A 16,145-nucleotide genomic window follows, 5' to 3' on the forward strand; every position below is an offset into this window, starting at 1 on the left:
TTCACCCCAGTGCAAAGCAGGTGAAAAACACTATCAGATCAGCTGAGGGAAGATTTTACTCTGCTATTTTCTCTGTAGGTAAAACTTGCCCCTGTGCAAAGGGCCATGTACCTAAGGGGGTTAAGTAGGATGTAAGTGGTGCATAGATCCCAAACACAGGACTTGGTAGTGCATAGATCCCATGCATGGGGGCGAATTTCACCTGAATTTAGTACTTCATAGATCCCATGCACAGAGGTGTATTTCATAAGGATTTTGTGGTGCATAGATCTCACATGCAGGGGGTGCACCTCACCTCTGGTGAGCGCCTGTAGTGTGCAGGGTGCCAAGTAACATCCAGCAGAAAGGGGGACATACAAAAGTTGTGACACCTTTGTACAAAATACAGATTTATTTATAATAGTTTACAGCAAGAAACAGCAACCAAGATCATGTGAATTTAAAGCAGGTGTTGCTGTGAATGCCACTTTGAGAATGAAAAAAGAACTGTTGCTAACTTTATTATTCATGTTGTGGTCATAGCTCAAGGCTCCAACTGAGATCAGAGGCACATTGTGCTAGGAGCTGTACATACACACGGTGAGACACAGCCCCTGCCCCAAAGAGCTCACAATCTAAGGCCCTGATCCTGCACCTCTACTTGTTTATATTGGACCAAACCATGGGGTCCTCACTCAGTCGAGTTTCCCACTGAGGTTTTTCCTGAGTAAGGACTGCAGGATTTGGTTACTCTATTGGTAACAGTTTCCACTGAGTATCCAAGAATGAGAGACCACCTCAGCCCACTCCTTCCTCATGGGCATCTGTTCCATGCTCCGATCCTTTACCCTAGTCCCCTTTATCTAGTGCTAGTGGTGCCTTAGCTCAGAAAGAAGGCTTCACAGTCCCATCTGGGGATCCTAGTGCATGGCCTAAGAGTGGTGTACCCACAGTAGAGGAGTGTGTTATGTTCTTATGAGTGTGGGGGTCTGTCTCCTTGCAGTAGCTGACTCAGAGAAGTAGTTAAGAGTCTACTACAGCTGCCAGCTAAGGGAGTTACTCTTTTAGCTCAAGTGCTGAAGGCTCATGATTTCAGGGCCTGATCTTAAGCCAGTGGAAGTCTGCACTGGCCCTACTGTGACCCAGGAAACGGGATGAGGGGGTCATGAAATCAGCAGCCCTTGTCCAGTGACCAAGGGTCAAACTCAGAAGTGGTGTAAATCAGACCATCTCACACTAACCGGGGCTCCCTTATATCCATTGACCAGGAGCATCCTGGTGTATCTTACATGCAGCAGAGGTTCCAGACAGGAGAGATCATTGCTATTTACAACAGAGTAACACCTGGGCAATAAGTGGAACCTAGCCAAGGTGCCTCTGAAGCGGACCCATTATATATAGTAAAATACAGCACCCCATTGAAGAGCAGCTTACAGCCAAACTATTGCAAAGCAACGTACGGTGACGACTGATTGCCAGCTATTTGTACAGTGCGCAGAGTCAAACAGCAGTAGAGAGGGAGAGGAAAAAGGCAAGAAAGGAGGGAGTAAAGCTGTATTTGCAATTTATTATTTGTAAGCCATAGCACCCAGGAGCCCCACTCATGGATCCTGACCCCATGGTGCGAGGAGCTGTACAAAACGACAGTCCCTGCCTCAGAGAGTTTCACCTAAACTTGCACTGTGGATTTCTAATGTCAGGAAGGACCACTGTGGTCCTCTAGTCTGGCTAATACATGGCTGGAGGATTGCGCTCAGCCACCTCTATGCTGAGCCCAACAACTTGTGGAAAGACATCCTGTCTCGTGTCTCGGTCGAAATGAGCTGAGGATTCGACAAGATGGAGGTTGCTCCAGAGGGTGAGGGATGCAGAGGAGAAGGCCCTTGCACCAGTGGTGGAGGGACAGAGAGGAGGACGGTGCCTTGAAGAAGTTGGGGGGAAGTCTGTGGAGGGCTTTGTAGACAGAGAAAGGTAAATGTGCCCTGCACTCTGCTATGACACAATGTCTAAGCATCCCTGGTTTACTCAGAGCAGATCAAAACCGAGCCTCTGTAATTTGCCATCACATGAGCGTGCACATTATGGACTCGAACCTGCGTCTCCTTTGCTGTGGCCAGGGCTCCAGTCTCTTGCCAGGGAGACATCCAGCTGGGTTGGCAGCAGCTCTAGGAGGGGAGCAAACACGAGGGGAGCAATTAATGTTGTTTTTAGGTGTTCCAGCTATGACACAGGGCGAGGAGTTGCAATGACTCCTCATGTGGCCGGGGGATCAGACAGGTGAGCTGGCTGGGCAGCGGATTCCACTATCTAGCAGTTCTAGCTTCTGTTTCCAAGCTCCCACCGCTAGGCCACACTTCTTCCAGCTCTACTCGGTACCCGAGCAATGGCCTAATTTCCTTGCTGGGGTGCTGCAGAGAAGTTGGAGGGGTGAATTCAGTGCATGATCCCAACTCAACTCCCAATGGACCTACTCCCGACAAACGATCCCACCCCCATGGCTTGGGAATTGTTCCCACTGTAGCATCACCTACCGCTCCAGGGTCCTCGTTCTCAGTTGTAGGGTTTCATAGTCGTGAGGGCCTGTGAAATCTGATGGAAAAGAGCAACACTCAGCAACGTCCCGAGTGGAAACATTTATTTCCAGTCGACACAAAATATTGACCGTTTGCTTGTATTTTACGGCTTGGTTTCCGTGGAAGACAATGGAGTTATACCAGGCGTGAACCTGGCCTGATAAACATAGGAACGGCCGAATGAATCACTCCCAGCATCCACCTAGTCCAATCCTGTCTGTGACAGAGGCCAGCCGCATGGTCAGAGGAGGGTGTAAGAACCTTCCATTTCTTTTGGTCTTCAGAGCAAGCCTGTCTGGAAGAGACGCATTAACCGAAGTTCTTGGGTTCAGTTCTGTGGTGACTGAGTGGAATTTAAAGGCCTGTGTTATATGATCTGACCTTAAACTCTATGAATTAAACTCTGTGCAACCTCTGCAGTAGGCAGATGGGGGGATTATCTGTCCCCTAAGTAGATCTCATGCTGGTTTTTAATAGTTAGGTCTCAGCTTCAGCCCTGGAGCATGAGAGATTCCTTCCAGAATTTGCTGTCATTAATTATGAAAGCTCCATCTACTCCTGATACCCACATAAATGTCCAATCCCTGATACACACTTAATACAAACCAGTGGATCATGTCTAATGACCACATACAGCCCCCATGGCTTGTTTCAAGGACTTATTCAGAAATAAGAGAACCCAGGTCTCTTGTCACCCAGTTCAGCACTCTATCCCCACTGCACTGTGCTGCCTCTGATTTCATAGCATACTACGCACACTTTGCATAGGTGTGCATGCAGAACTGCCACCCCCAAGTGTTCAACATGGATCAGCCCCCTTAAAATAATGAAATTTAAAATAGTAATAATTAAAAATAAATGTTAGGGTTGTTTTTATTTAGTCTGGGGTATTTTTATCCTCTAGTGTTACACTCAATTCATGTTATCAAAACTTTTCTTTGCAATCACAAGGGCTAGAACTATTTAAAAAGAACCCTGAGAGCTGAGAATCTCATGCAATCACCTGACTCCAGCAGCTGGGGCTTGAAGAAAAACCACAAATATCGTAAGACTCGCAGAGCTTTGGACATGCTGCAAAGGACAGCACAAGGTGCAGGCCGATGGGGAATCAGTACCTAGCATTGCTTTCTTTATACGGCGTCAATATTTTGTTTTCTTGCTTACTTTTCAATGATTGATGGATTCTCCCATTCTGCAGGCGGTTGTAGTAGAAAGGATCCGGGTGCAGGTAAGTGTTGTTCAAATTGCTAGGTGAACAAAGCAAAGGCACTTTGATATGACAGTGACAGGATAATCAGAAACACGACAGGCTAAATTAGAGTCTGAATTTTCATTTACACTAGGGCCCCTTTACGCTGCTGTGGCCATGAGAATTCACACCTAGATCTTCATGTCTAATATAAACAAAAAGACTCCGTAGAACCTGAGCTACGGTTGCTCTCATTGGTCATTTCTCATTTTCCAAACCCTACAAAATTCAGAAATACCAAGCCAAGCTTTAATTGTTAATTTCTCTGTGTAATGAAACATCAAGATTCACGTATTTTCCCTTCACTAAATCACACCCCAGCCGTGCCTCCAATCAGAATACCAATTACAATTATTTTTACACCTGCTTGGGGTTAATATTATGTATCTTTTATCTAATAGGATGTGTAATTTTAGCTAATATCAATTCTAATTATTTTTATACCTGGTTTAGCGCTTCATTTTGAGTCTTATAAGGGTGGGAACTACCAGTGCTTAAAGTGGGCTGAAAGAAGTGTGTGTGTGGGCGGTCTATTGTCGTCTGGGAGCGCCCACTTTGGTAAAATGGTGCTTGCAGTGCACCACATGGTGACCCTGCTCAATTATTATTATTATTATTTTCTGGCTGGATCTGTGACCCCTCTGACCCTCTCCCCACACATGTTAAGCATAGAAAGTACTATATTACAATCATAATATAGTATTTTTCCATCAGTGTTGTGATGGGTGATCTAGGCATTTGCTGCCCCCTACCAGAGGCCCCACTGCCTTTGTGCAAGCCCCTCGAAGTAGGCCTCCTTTTGAAGAAGAAGAGCAATGAATTCAGACATCCAAGAACTGCCTAGAGCAGCCACCCAGCGTCAGTTGCTGGCAGGACCAACCAGAATTGGTCCTCCACTGGCTAGAAAGGCCAGGAGCAGGCAAAAGCCAATCAGAGCCCAGCATGGAAGAGAAAAAGGGCTGGTTGCTTCTTCTAGGGGAACTGGGACAGGGAAGGCAGGATCTCTCCTGGTTTTTTTTTAACCCAAGAAACCAGTCCCAAGATAGGCCCCTACCCATCTTCCTAGTCATCCTTTCCCTGGCCATTGGAGAATGCTGCTCCCCACAGTGGGGATAGAACCCAGGACTCCAAACGCCTCGTCCATTGCAGTAACTAGCAGACAACACTGGGGCTACCTTTGACTTCACCATTTCGGTTGGGCCCCTGAAGGACTCTAGTTCTTATGTTATGAAATTAAAGGCCAGGCGGCCACCTTGAGTTAGACGTTGATTTATTGCTATTAAATTAAGGCACGCTTGCTTCCCAAGATGGCTCAGGTGAACCCAGGACAAGTGTATCTACAATTATGTATAACTTAGGTTAACATACAATGTGGACACTAAGCTTTGTCTCTCTCCAAGAGCCTGTCAAGGCCCCCTCAGTCTTCTTGTGAAATCTGTATCATGATACAACAGCACTGACCGTCTTTATGGTTACACCACTTCGTGATGCAATGTCCCCGTCCACCATCAGTCTCACAACTTCATGCTGAACAATTTCCTCGGGCACTTTAACCAGCCAGCACCCATTTTGAGTCTCTCTCTTTTACCCACCTATTAGCCTGGGGCTGGTTGTGATACTCTGGAGCCATGAGAGCACTGCTGGGCTCTTTGCCGCAATTGTGTGCTAGCACCGGGTGGCAGCGTGGGTCTCTGTGATCTAGCACGGATCCTTCCGCCAGGACTGTTGTCTGTGCAGCACTCACCTCTTCAAAGAAGTTTAAATGGTTAGGTAATAATTATAATTAATAATACAATGCCTATCTGATATATTGCATTTTTCAATAGCCGATCTCAAAGCATCTTACGAAAGAGGTCAGTATCATCCCCATTGTACTGATGGGGAAACCAAGGCACAGAGCGGGGAAGTGATTTGCCCAAGGTCACCCAGCAGGCCAGTAGCAGAGCTGGTAACAGAACCTATATTTCTCTTGCTGTAACTTGCCATTTGTAAAATGGAGATAATCCTTTAAAGAGACAAGGTGGGTGAGCAAATAGCTTTTATTGGCCCAACTTCAGTTGGGGAAAGAGACAAGCTTTCGAGCCACGCAGAGCTCTTTTTCAGGTCTGGGAAAGGAACTCGGAGCATCACAGGTGGAACAGATTTGCTTAGCATAAGTAGTTAGCTCATATTGTAAGGGATCATGCAAGGCAGAGTGGCCCATTAAAACTTCTGCAGTCACAGGATAAAAAGAGGAGGTTAGTGGGTTACAGATGGTTGCAATAAGCCATAAATCCAGTGTCTCTGTTCAGTCCATGGTTTTCCGTGTCGAGTGGGGTTAGGAATTTAAGCTCCCAGGCTCGTCTTTTGAAAGTGTTGGGCAGGTTTCCTTTAAGAATGAGAACTGATAGTGACAGAGAACGATCGCTGTATATCTGTGATGCTGGGAGTACCTTTCCCAGACCTGAAGAAGAGCTCTGGGTAAGCTCGAAAGCTGGTCTCTCTCACCACCAGCAGCCGGTCCCATAAAAGCTGTTACCTCCCCCACCTTGTCTCTCTAACGTCCTGGGACCAACCCAGGTACCGCTACACTCCATATAATAATCCTCTGTCACTGAGAGATACATCCTTCTGGGCTGCGATGCATGTGCAGCAGTGTGGAGGAGGTCAGGCTAGATGATCATGCTGGTCCCTTTTGAAATTCAGGTCGATGAGAACAGGGCTTAGGGACCTTGATGCGTTGCTGTCGTACCAAACGTTATTCCAATCCGCCCAGCCTCTTACCTGAAGCCCTGTAACTTGGTCCCTGCAGAGGCTGCCTCCCAGTGTGCTGCGAGCCACCCCGGGCCCTTCGCTGTGGAGAAGGTCTCCGATGCATTGCAGCACCCAGCATGGACTCGTATTGCTCCTCTGTGGTCTCTGCTGGGGGGATGTGCTTCACGAAGGACCTGTTATAGCCACAGAGAAGAAGGTGGCTTTCTGGTTAAGGTACTGACTGCGTCCAACAAGAGGGGAAAGGAAGGGGAACACCCCCACAGTGATGGGTGTCATGTTGTCCATGCTGCCCTACTTACGAATTGCTTCCCTGGTGCAATGGCTGGGGCCTGTTCCCGTGTTCCTGGTGCAGTGCTGTGGAAAACTGGACCTGACTGGAGGTCTGTAACTTCCCAGGAAAGTGTTTCTGTGCAGAGAGAGAGAGAGAATCAGTGCCTAGAAACTACAGCACTGGGAGCGATAGAAAGATCCATCTCAATGGGATGGATGGATGGATGGATACATAGATAGATGTGTGTCGATGGATGGATAGATAGATGGGTGTGTACATAGACAGATGTGTATAGGGATAGTTAGATGTGTGTCGATAGGATAGATAGATTGATCGATCTCAGGTAAAGCAAACAAACCTCTTTTCCTTATTTAGTGATACAGAGCAGATTGGTCACTTGAGCTGTATTGTCTCTTGCTGTGCCCTTATGTCTTAGCTGTGCCCTGCCTGGAGGTTTTCAGGGGGCTGTTTTGGCCAACGTTATGCAGCAACCGCAGCATATAGAGCCTTTGTGCATTTGAGAACCAAGCCTCAAGAACGTGCCAGGGTCAGCCATGCAGACCCACCAGGGACCGACCGCTGCTCTAAACACCCTGCGCCGGCTGATCACGCAGAGCAGGGCTAATTTCGGTCCCCAGAGGCCAAGGGGAAGCCGTTCATTACTCACCAGTGGTGCAGCCGTGGCTATCCCACCCCCGTGGGAGAAGCGGCTGTTCAGGGAGAGCTGGTACTGGATGGCATCCGTGAGCTTGTTCACGATCCGCTCCTGGGCGGTTTCGGGGACGTCCTGCCAGGAAGTGGAAGAGGGCCCTGTTAGACTGAACGGGGAGAAGAAGTGGCCAGTGCTACAATCCTGCACGTGGGCCTGGGTGGCCAGTCTGACCAAATCAGGGCGTGGTTGTGCTTTTGAATCGCTTGGCCACGTTGTTTTCCTAGCAGGGATCCCAAATTAAATGGGAAGCATTTGGATGAACAAATAATATCCTAGTTTGCCCAGACCTGAGGCTCTCCAAGAACTTTACGAGCCTAATAAAAGCCTCACACCCTCCCCCACTGATCAGTCTGGTCAGTATCATTATTTCCATTGTACCCTGGGAGGGGAGGGGAGGTCACTGGCGGTGGGGATTGGACCCCAGGACCTCAAAGCACGAGCCAGAGCTAAAAGACCCTGTTCCATTTGCGAAGGCTGTAGCGGGCTCGTCCTCCCAGCTGTCACTTGAGGACGAGAGACCCGCTCATTACCAGGGCCGCCCAGAGAATTCTGGGGGCCTGGGGTCTTCGGTGGCAAGCGGCCCCCCGCTGCCGAATTGCCACCGAAGACCCGGTGGAAGGACCCCCTGCCGCTGAATTGCCGCTGAAGACCCGGAGCGGAAGAAGCTCCGGTGACCCAGGCCCCATGAGTTTTCCGGGGCCCCTGGAGCAAGTGAGGGACCCCGCTCCAGGGGCCCTGAAATACTCCTGTGGGGGCCTGGGGCAAATTGCCCCACTTGCCCCCCGCCCCCAGGCAGCCCTGCTCATTACGAGGGCGCAGACACCCCGAATTGCACAGACAGGGCCTTAGTCCTGACAGACAGTGGCCACTGGCTTTAGGGTCAGGCTTGGTGGGGTGTGGATTGGTCTACGCACCCAGCCGCCTTACCTGGCACTTCGAGAGCAATGTTAGTGCCTCCTTGTAATACAGGATCGCCTTCTCGGGGTCTCCTAAGTGGAAGCGGGCTGCTCCTAGCCCTTCGCAAGCCTGCCACTGCCCAGGGAGGTCATCTGGACACAGAGGGGGAGACTGGGTCAGAAGACAGAGCAGTAGGGTCAGACGTCATCCCAGCATTCCCTAGTGCTGTGCCAGCCCATTCCTGCAGTGCTGACTCCGAAGGAAGAGCAGCACCTCCCCAGTCACCAATACCACTCCCTTTAGCTTTCTTGGCGGCCTCCCACCCAAGGGCTGAATCTGCTTAGGTTGGGAGGGCTGCTTAGATAACAGAACTGAGCGGTGCAGGCTGTTACCAGGCCCCCAACATGCTCCTAGGGAGAAAAACCTGCCCACAGGCTAGGGATGGCGAATGCCCCATCCTGAGCCACGGCTCCCCTTACCGGAATCCTTGAAGGCCTGCATGGCGTGCAGATAGTTCTCCCCCGCAGACTCATGGTTCCCCAGCTGGCTGAATGCATAGGCCAAGTTGCCAAAACACTGACCTTGAGCCTTTCTGTTCCCCAGCATACCTGGAAACAGACAAACACATCCCTTTTCAGAGCCGGGGTCACACTGGGTACCTCCACATTGCAATTGGGAGGTGTGCCTGCAGCTCCTGTGGGCACCCCTCAACTAGCTTTGATCTAGCCAGCTTGAGGAACATGACATGCTGTGCGCTGGCGTATGCTGCACCCTGGGCATAAGCTTTCATGGGTAAAAAATCCACTTCTTCAGATGCTTGGAGAAGTGGGTTTTTTTACCCACGAAAGCTTATTCCCTAATAAATCTGTTAGTCTTTAAGTTGCCATCGGACTCCTCATTGTTTCAGTTGGCATCCCAGGGTCCCCTGCACCACCGTTTGGCACAGGGCCTTGTGGGACCTTTTTGCAGTGTATTTGCAGCTGCCACCACGAGGCAAACCAAAGTATCTCCTATTTCCTACTAAACACTGACTTTCCTCTTTGTGTGTTACAGTGAAAAATACCTTTTGTAAATGAGTCTGTCTGAGCCTCCATATGGGCAACAGTGGCTCACCAAGTCAGTTAATTAATTCTCTTGCATAAAGCTATCTTGAAGTTAAGTATTATTCATCATGAGTGAAGCATTCTTCCAGTAATCTAATCAACTAAAGATGCTGCTGATTGAAAAACTGCCAGGTCTTACAAGAAGTCCCCCAGTCCTGAAACATCTTTGGAAGCTAAAGCATGAAGTACATAGAAAATGGCTCTATATTTCCCTCAACAGAAACAGCATCACTTTGCTGGCTCAAAGCGAAAATTATTTAACCCCAATTGTCTGAAGAACATATTTTAAAGTTTCTTACTTATTTTAAAGTTTCTTGTTGTGGGATAGCAACCCTCCCTATGGGAAATTGTGCAAGCTTGAGGTCAAGTTCCCATAATTCCCTTTGCTCCATCCCAAGGATACTTGTTTTTAAAATCACAACACCTATTTAACTTGTGGAACTCACCGCTACAGGACAGTGAGGACACAATTTTAAAAAGGACTAGGCATTTATCATCCATGATTACATTAGATAAGATAAAGAAATTATTTGGGTTATAAACTCTCATGCTTCAGCCTACGGGTCTCATCACTAACTGAATAGGCTAAGAAGAGACTTTCTGGTTATTCTATAATGTCCACTAGGGTTTTTTTTTCATCTTCCTCTGACCCAGTAGGTCCTAGCCATGGGTCAGATCCTCGTGGGAATTTATGTGTTCCTAAGATGTTCTAACTGCCATCATCAATGAGCCAGAGACCATCAATGCTGCATCAGCTCGGAAGTGCTGTGAGCGTCTGCTGTGTCCCATTGTCTGCATGTCAAGGAGAAAGGCACATGTGGGGGAGGAGAGAGGTGCTGTTTAATTTGGGGTATCGAAGATGGGTGACATTCCTCTCCATGCTGAATCAGTAGCCGGGGGTCTGTGCTGTTAATGGATGGAAGACAAAATGTTATTCGTCTCCTTCCTCTTCTTATAGTCTAGCACCCCTGAAAGGTTCTAGACTGATAGGCCCAGAGATCAAAATTCTCCCTTTAGCGTTTGCGAAAGGTTTTAGATGGAGAGTCCCAGAGCCTTCAATTCCAGCGCCCTGTGTTCTCCAGCCCTGCTGTCACCTACCATGCAGCAAAGCCGCTCTCTGGTGGAACCCCAGAGCCACACCGAAGTTCTCCAAGGTGTTGTGGGCAGCGCCCAGGTTCTGCAGCACCACGGCTTCCTTGCGCCGGTCTGCCTGGTCAGCTTGGCAGAGCGGGAGGGCTTTCTCGAAGCTTTCAGCTGCCAGGGAGAAGACCTTGAGCTGGGCATAACTGAGGCCCATGTCATTGTAGACCTTGCCTGTAGAGTGAGAGAGAACTGGGTCGTGGTCGGTCTTGGGTTCTCAGATGAAAGGTCAGAAGACAAGAGAAAGGAGCAAGAACTCAGACTTCAAATGCATGACCAGGTGAGCAGCATAAACCAAATGACCTTACTGGAGAAGTTAGAGTCGTATGAAAAGAGCCATTGTGTACTTTTGGCCTAAACAACTTTGGTTTTAGACAAAGGGAGAGAGAGAAGGTGCAGGCACAGTGTGTGTGTTTCCTTCACAACAAGCTGCATCTGGACGGGACACAAAGCGGCAGCAGAGCACTCCTAGGAATTTACTGTGCCGTACAAAGGAAACCACTTTTACACCAGCTGCACAGATCCACACTAGGTTTGATCCCTAGCCTGCGGCCTCCATGAGGGAGAGCACAGCATGTGTGTCTCCTCTGAAACATGCTGCACTTCAAGGGACACAAAATGGCACCTGCCTCCAGCTAAGTTCCTAGAAATGTAAAAGTCCCTTGCAAAGAAAGGACAGGGCTGTGCACTACCGGCTTGTTATAGGCTTGAATCACGGAGCTGCAGCTCGCATGGCTTGGTAGTCCCAAGTCACCCAGCCTTACCCAGCAAGACTTTGTTTGGGATGTTCTCACACAGCAGCTGGCATTTGTTCAGCACCTCGATGATCTCCTCTGCCCCGTACCACCGGCTCTGCAGCATGTAATTACTGGCCTCAACCAGGGCCACCACGGCACCTTCTAGCTTCTCAGCCACGGTGTAGGCCTGCCCGGCTTCCTGGAAACACTGGGCTGCCCGTGAAGGGTCCTGCATCCCCAAGTAACAGTAGCCCATCTTCATATAGGCGCCGGCCTGGCTGCCAGCCTGGGTTGGGCAGTAGTGACCCAAGGCCTTGCGGAAATGCTCCAGGGCCTTGGGGAAGTCCTGTAGCCCCTCATGGGCCACCCCGATGTTAAAGTAAAGGTCTCCCAAGTGCTCCCCAGCCTCCCCCTCCTTGGGCTGGGACTTGAGTAGGAACTCCAGGCCCTTTTCTGGCTTCCCGGTCTCCACGTAGGCCGCCCCCAGGTTGAAAGCACAGGCCTTCTGGACCTGCGCGCTCGGGGTTTCCAATGACAAGAGAAAGGCCTTCTTGAAGCAAGCCAAGGCCTCCTGAGCCACCCCAAGCAACAGGGCCTGTTGGCCTGCCTTGGTGAGGTCTTCAATCTCTGCTTGGCTCTTCAGAGGCTTGTCTCCTCCTTCCCCTGCCTCCGCAGGAGCCTTGGCCTTCTCCTTCCATTTCTTCTTCTTCTTCTTGGAGGCCAGAGGTGCTGCGGGATCTGGGTCCACAGGGAGAACTTCTGACCCAGTAGATTCTACCGAAGCCATCGACAGTTCTGGCGATGATGCTACATGGAGGGCCTGTGGAAGACAAGAGGAAAGGGTCACATAGATGAGTCCATGTGGGGACTGATCCAACATGAGAGTCTTCCCACTGACTACAACGGCTGTTGAATCAAACCACAAAGTAACATTAGGTTAGCCTCTTGTCAGGCCACTGCTCCGGTCCACCACTATCCCCCCCACATCTGCAGGGGATATTTCATTGCACAGCTGTGATCACCAGCATTTTCTTGCAGGCAACTGCTCCCACAAGCAGCACGTGAGCAGGAAAAGGTCCAACATGAGCCAATGGCCAGAAGTTGAAGCTAGACAAACTGGAAATCAGGTGTAAATTGTTGACAGTGAGGGTAATTAGCCACTGGAACAATTTACCCAAGGTCGTGGTGGATTCCCCATCGCTGACCATTTTAAAATCAAGACTGGATGTTTTCCTAAAACTCTGCTCTAGGACTTATTTTGGGGAAGTTCTCTGGCCTGTGGTACGCAGGAGGGCAGAGAAGATGATCACAATGGTCCCTTCAGGAATCTACACATCGATCTATACAAGGGTGCAGATTTAACACCAAGCTCCAAGAGCAGCCAATGTCTAATTCATGGGAGATGGGAGGAATTTTTCCCAGGTGTGGGGACATGGCACGAAGGGGGGACTATCCCATAGCAGCCTTCTGCTGGCTTCCTCTAAAGCCGTTGGAATTAGAGACAGGATAGTGGCCTAGATGGACCACTGGTCTGATCAATTCCTAAGTTCCTAGCCATGATGGCTAATATTTTGCCATGCACCACTCTGCCGTTGCTGCATAAGGGGCCAAATGCAGCCCCTGGGATACTTGATGTATTTCTGAAAGCCCCTGCTCCTACAGTCAGGTGATGACATGCATCCTACGAAGTGGGTATTCACCCACAAAAGCTCATGCTCCAATACGTCTGTTAGTCTGTAAGGTGCCACAGGACTCTTTGCTGTGATGACATGACAATCTCAGCTTTCATCTTCTCAAAAATAATTAAGTTTCTAGCTCTTATGGTTGAAGAGAAAAAGCTTGAAAACGTGACCTGGGCACAGCCCTAGAGACTATAAAAAAAAATAACCCAAAAGGAAACTAAAAAGAGCCTAAAATGTATTATTTAAAATCTCAAGATTTCGGGGGAGGCTTTTGAATCCTTGGGGTTGGTCTTACTGCTGTTAAAGTTTACACCACAGCTGAGTTATCCATGCATGGGATCTTGGGTCACTGGGTGCAGTGTTAGCATTTCCTGCCTATTCATGTGTGGCGTAGCTGAGCTAGGGTGGCTGCAGGGACGTCCCAACTTTGATGCTTTTAAAATTTCGATCAGACCTGCAAGAATCACACTGACCTGGCAGGGCTCAGGTACCAGGGTGACTGGGAAACGTGTCAAAGTGGAGTTAACAACAGCATTTAAGGGGCTGGGAGATAAATTAAAAGAACTAAATAGACCTAGATTGGCTAGATGGAGACTCAAATGGAGAGACAATGGTGACTGTTTACACTCTGCTCTGGGCCTCATTCTCATTCCCATTACAGCCCCCTCACACTGCTCTGGCAGCGTGAAGGGGCTTAAAGTGGGGGCAACTCTTTACACTGCCAAAGTGATGTAAAGAGGCCTTAGTGTAAATGGAAATCAGAGCCCTAATTATACAGAACATCAACATTCGGAGTTCCTTAATCTCTCTGCTCCCTCCGCAGATTCCTACTTGAATCGGGGTGAGGAGGGGACATGGAGGGCCTGCGGAGGACAAGAGGAGGGGGTTTAGCTAATGGCACAATAGCTGAGGGAATATAGCCTGCTAGTTAATAGTCCTGCCTTTGCTACTGACTCGCCAGGTGACATTGGGTAAGTCACTTAACTTTGCGGGGGTAGATTTTCAAAGTCACAGCTCCCACTGGATTTAGGTGCCTAAATGCCATGAAAAATCTCCCTCTCAGTTTTCCCAGTTGCAAACCAGGAATAATCCATAACATTACTTACCTAATGCTTCATGACTGTTTGCAGAGCGCGCCCAAGATCTTAGATGGCAGGTGCAGATCACACCGGTGGTCTCAAAGAAGCATCCTGAATGGTTCTCAGGAATGGCTAAGGCTCCTTGAAATCATCCTTAGGCCAGGCTGCTTCAATGCCCAACCTTGCAACACCCCAGAAAGTTGGAGCTGCGTGCTCTGATCATACCAACTCCCCGTGAATTGCACTCAAGCCTGCAACAGGCTGCTTGTTCCTCTGAGTGTTAAGAAAGCGCCAGGGAAATGAGCGAAACCCAGGCAGGTGCACCTGCATGGTTCTATTGAGCTCTGGGGTTCTTCCTCCCGGGAATGCTTTCCCATGATGGCCCTTAGGGGTCTGGTTTCTTCTCAATCGCCTTCTGATTGCTTGAGACACATTGGGCCGCCCCATGGCAACCGAGTGCAACAATGCTGGGTCCTCCCCGGCTGGGGCATGTCACCTGACGGATGGTTAAATTGGCCTCTCAGGGCTCTCGGTTGGGGTGGGTTATGAATCACACTTTATGGCTGTTAAAGTTGGTTGAATAGAGCACAGGTGGAAGGTGCCAGATCAAGGGCCCTGGCGACTGGAGTAATCTTTATCCACAGAAGGGGGACAGCCCTGGTATCGCTTCCCCCACAGTTGGCTCTTCATGTAGGGTGACCAGATAGAAAGTGTGAAAAATCAGGGTGGGGGGTGGGGGGTACTAGGCACCTACATAAGAAAAAGCCCTGAATATCGGGACTGGCCCTATAAACTCAGGACGTCTGGTCACTCTATCTTCATGACCCATTCAGTCTTGGAGCCTCTAGTAAGGCGGACAGTAAAAGGAGCCTGTTAGTAACAATGAGGTGGCTGGTTTTGTGAATGGCTGAGACCCATCAAACTCATTTCACATAAGCAACCAATTTGTCATCAGATGCTTCTGCTTCCCCTGCATTTCTGTGGGAGTTTTAGCCAGCCCCAGCTGTTGTTCTGGTGCCACTGGTGGGGAGCTGGCAGCTCTTCTCCTGAGACACCACCTGCAGCATATCTCTGTCTCCTGCCACTGTCAAAGGGCATTAAGAGATTTGCACACAATGTGATCATTTGTGTTACATTAGCACCTTGAAACTCTGACTGAAATCAGGGCTCCATTGGGCAAGGCACAGCTCTGTCATAAACACAGTAAGAGACAGGTTTCTGAACCAAAGAGCTTATGCTCTATAAGACTAGACACAGGGTTGGCAGGGAAACTGAGGCACGGAGCTGCAGTGAGTTGGCCAAGGTCACCCAGCAAGTCATTGGCAGAGTCAGGAACAGACTCCAAATCTCCGGAGCCCCAGGCCACTGGGCCACATTGCCTTTCAGTCTAATTGTAGGGCTATTCTCTTCTCCTTCCTTAGTTCTGGCACCCTGACTTCCAGCACTGGGCAGGATGTGTGGGGGTTAGGGATATACCCACAGCCCTTGCAGCTGCTGGGTAATTTAGTGTGCAAGCCAGCAGGATTAGCACGGGTCACTTCATCAGTGGCTTTTGCAGGGTGTTTAGTAAAACAAAGGAGGCCAACTCCTTGCTCCAGCTCATTCAAATAGGGACGTGATGCATGACAGGTGCTGAAGACATGCCCCTTTCCAAGTAGCTGCAGAGAATCACAGGCCAGAGTTAGCTCTGGTGTAACTCCCAAGGCTCCAGTGGAATTGACCCCAGGGACAGATCTGGCCCTGCATTCTGCATTGTTCCAGGTCATGGTTGCATGAAAGCACAAAACAACCTGACAAAGCAGCACAATCACTTGCCTCCACTGACAACATCGGAGCCCTTTAGGGTGTATTAAGAGAGTGAACATAACACTCTGTCATTCTCACTTGTGTGCCTCAGTCATTAATTAATTAATTAAACATCACAACACCCTTGAGAGGTAGGTGAAGGCTGCAAGGAACTGGCTAGCAT

The 16,145-nt window shown here is 49.3% G+C and overlaps 1 protein-coding gene across 1 annotated transcript; it reads right to left on the reverse strand.

Moving 5' to 3' along the window:
* Positions 1–467: 467 nt before the first annotated feature.
* Positions 468–14,258, reverse strand: TTC24 (tetratricopeptide repeat domain 24). The gene is made up of 12 exons (XM_050930504.1): positions 14,204–14,258; positions 11,443–12,235; positions 10,637–10,852; positions 8,915–9,043; positions 8,466–8,587; positions 7,494–7,613; positions 6,855–6,961; positions 6,565–6,728; positions 5,394–5,547; positions 3,717–3,799; positions 2,511–2,568; positions 468–2,144 (listed from the first exon to the last, which is right to left on the reverse strand). The coding sequence occupies exons 2-12, from the start codon at positions 12,200–12,202 to the stop codon at positions 2,042–2,044; spliced, it is 2,016 nt and encodes a 671-aa protein (XP_050786461.1). The 5' UTR covers positions 12,203–12,235; positions 14,204–14,258; the 3' UTR covers positions 468–2,041.
* Between the last annotated feature and the right edge of the window lie 1,887 nt (positions 14,259–16,145).

This window comes from Gopherus flavomarginatus, chromosome 20, assembly GCF_025201925.1.
Source record: "Gopherus flavomarginatus isolate rGopFla2 chromosome 20, rGopFla2.mat.asm, whole genome shotgun sequence".
Taxonomy (NCBI): Eukaryota; Metazoa; Chordata; order Testudines; family Testudinidae; genus Gopherus; species Gopherus flavomarginatus.

Coding starts and splice junctions, on each gene's coding strand:
- TTC24 (XM_050930504.1), bottom strand. CDS start 12,202: ATGGCTTCGGTAGAATCTACTGGGTCAGAAGTTCTCCCTGTGGACCCA. Junction 10,853..11,442: donor CCCAAACAAAGTCTTGCTGG/GTAAGGCTGGGT, acceptor CTCACTCTACAG/GCAAGGTCTACAATGACATG. Junction 6,729..6,854: donor TTGCACCAGGGAAGCAATTC/GTAAGTAGGGCA, acceptor TGGCTATAACAG/GTCCTTCGTGAAGCACATCC.